Genomic DNA, 3,134 nt, shown 5'->3' on the forward strand with positions numbered 1-3,134 from the left:
AAATTGAACAAGAAACAGGGCAGAAAAATGGGATAATGTGTGAAAAAATAGAATTGTGAGAAAACAGCCGATAAAGGTAAGAACTGACTGGAAAACATCTGCTTTTGCAGAAACACTTGGACAAAAAAGACAGCTTTAGGGTGTAGCAAAGCTTACATACGTTTCTGGATAATTGTTCAGGAAATGTCCAGGTACTATAATTTGTAATAACCCCAATTTGCATAAATTGGCGCCAAAGCAAGATTTCTAGGTGCCCCACCAGCCCTTAAACCCATACAATTTCACAATTAGACTTGTTACTCTGTGAGTATGAGAGTAAAAAATGTATGTAAATATAATATGTATATTATGTATTCAGTTACAGGGGGGAAAGGGTGTCGGGGGTAGGAATTTAAGAAGGCAATGCGAAAGTAAGTGTATTTAAGTATGTGCATTATCTCATATTATGCCAAACTGTCTCCTCCAAATTATTCATTTAAAAAGCCCCGCTGGGGCTGAGAGACTACGCAATCCTGTGAGGGACGAATAAATCTACATTATGTTATTCGATGCGGATATCTAATTATGTGAAGAATACAATCTAGATCTTCTCTCCTTCTGCGTTTCAGAATTCATTCGCATGATGACTTCAGAAGACAGCAATGGCCCCCAAGACCCGAGCAAAAACAACCTGTAGCCTCACACATGATTCCTTACGGATGCCAAGAGATCATGAACCTATGACGTCAGACCCTACTGTCCAGGGTTTACAAAGACATCTTACAACGTTCCTGGTCGCTTGAAATTCAAAAGAAAATACAATAAACAACAGGGGTGGATTTGAGGGGTTTTTTTCGGGGGTGGGGGAGGATTGATTTTTCTTTCTTTTTTTTTTAATTCATGTTGGGGTGTTGTTTGTTTTTAATCCAGAGTGTGAACAAAATGTATACATCATTGCTTCCTCGTATGCAGAAATCGAAGAAGCACTGACATACACCGTTTGAAGCTCTATAAATTAAGACGTAAAATTTAGACTCAGATAGTGTTGTTTTCCCGGCAGTGGATATCAGTGATCTTTATTATTTTGTTCTTGGAGTCGGTGTAGGGGTGGGGGGGGGGAGATGTAACTATTATTTGTGTGTTAAATTATACAAACCATGAACTCGTTTTAGTTGATTTTTTTCTTTGCTACTAGAATTGGCAAAAATACGAGACCTAAGAATAATTTGTAACTGTGTTGGTAAATAGATATAGTAATACGCGGGATGCACAAATATTTAATTAGTCGTGCTTGTTTGGTCGCGTAGGTTTCGGACGTCGGGCTGTGCCGCGTTAAAAAGATAACGATTCCCCTCCACTATTTCTTTAAGCAAGCAATGGGTCCAAAATAATTGTGTGCCAATGATCAGTGGTTTTAATCAAATGGAAAGCAAATAAATGACTTCATCAGACCTGTCTAATTTTCTGTTTGAGAGATCAAATTATGATCCTAGCATTCAAAGACTCCTGTAGATAATTTCAACCGGCGTCTGTGGTATAGCGGTTAGGCATTGTGTAGCCAGTCGCACGCAGGAGACCCGAGTTCGATTCCCGGGTGAGGTGAAAATTTGTTGGGATGCTGTATCCAGCTTATCCCGGGTTGGCCCTGACAGACAGGGTTGGAAGCCCATTTACATGAATGAGAAGATATGTTCAATAACGATAGCCCCTGGAAATCATTAGGGCCCGAACGAACGTTTCTAATATTCCTCTGGAATCGAAGTTATCTTGATAATCATATCCCCTTAAATCAGATTTGTCACTGGCCGAGAAACGTTCAAATGATTTAATCTTAGGTGACCAAATTGTGTTATTACAAACTGGGAGATATTCGAATCTGGTCTGAAACAAAAACGTGCGGAATAAATGTTCCTAAAGTGCAGATCGAAGTTTGACAATTCGTATTTGTGCCACGTCTTTTGGTTCAGCCCGGCAGTTCTCAGGGGCTTGCATGAAAGCTGAATGGTCATTATTATTTCGACCAATCCGTAGGTATGCACACGGCTTAGTTTTTAGTATCTCTAGTCTATGCAGAGCTAGAAGAAATCGAAAATCAGGTCCACCCTTAACATTTGTAATAACTTATTTCAAACTTCTGTGTGTTAGATGTGAACTAACTTTGAGGAAATTGCTGGGAAATTGATTTTCTTCCATGTTATGACTCATTCTCCGACCAAACGATTCTTATGAACCTTTGTTTGCGTTATACTGGGTATGTGCAGTGTTTTCTAAGCATTGACACCGCTCTGTTACAGTATTTACAAGACAAATATTTGCAAGTGTCAGATAAAGGATTTACACGTTACATTGCTATCTAAGCTTTGTATAATTATGCTGTGTGTGTTTGTGTGTTTGTCTATTTGTATGTGTGAAAGAGAGTAAGTGTATATGTGTGTGCATGTGTGTATGTGTGTGAGAGTGTGTGTGAGGGTGTGAGTGTGTGTGTGTGTGTGTGTATGTGTGTGTGTGTGTGTGTGTGTGTGTGTGTGTGTGTGTGTGTGTGTGTGTGTGTGTGCGTGTGTTGTTATTACTAGTAGTGTTTTCATCATGACTTGTACACACACACTTTAATGCGTGATTCAAGCATTTCTTTTCAAGTTGGGAAGGTTTAGTATTTCACGAAATTTTTTCCAAGTTGCAGTGTAATAAAGGGCAATATATGAAGCAAAAAGTACAGGTAATGACTTAATATTATCTTTCCTCTGAATAAATATTTATAGGAGTATTTTAGTACATAAATTTTTTCGTGAATAACGTTACGGCACCGCATTGCAATGCAGTATATTATTTTCGACTTCGGCAAAATTAGGTCACACAGCTCCTATTAACCAAGATGGAGATACTACGGATACCACCAAGCAACTCTATACATTTTCAGTGTGTGGACTGTACAAATTAACTTGCTCATTGCGAGCTTTTTTTCTGAATTTTAATATTTATTTGGTAAATAGTTGATGTACTTGATCTATTTGTACAACAATGTTGTCTACATTGATCTCTTCTTACGTCCAATAATAACGCGCATGACAATGGTTAGTACAGTTTGTTTTTTCTTCAATTCTTCTAAACTTTCATTCATATCGCATTACTATTTCGCCGTTCCTATCGCATTACAA

The 3,134-nt window shown here is 38.2% G+C and overlaps 1 protein-coding gene across 1 annotated transcript in view; it reads left to right on the top strand.

Annotated features, from left to right (window-relative positions):
• Positions 1-2,351, top strand: part of LOC101858632 (calmodulin-beta) — a gene marked incomplete at its 5' end in the record, with an annotated part of 50,981 nt that extends 48,630 nt beyond the window's left edge. Inside the window, 1 exon segment of the mRNA XM_013083245.2 lies at positions 609-2,351. Within this exon segment, the coding sequence (XP_012938699.1) occupies positions 609-676 (68 nt within the window).
• Between the last annotated feature and the right edge of the window lie 783 nt (positions 2,352-3,134).

This window comes from Aplysia californica, unplaced genomic scaffold (assembly GCF_000002075.1).
Source record: "Aplysia californica isolate F4 #8 unplaced genomic scaffold, AplCal3.0 scaffold00220, whole genome shotgun sequence".
NCBI lineage: Eukaryota > Metazoa > Mollusca > Gastropoda > Aplysiida > Aplysiidae > Aplysia > Aplysia californica.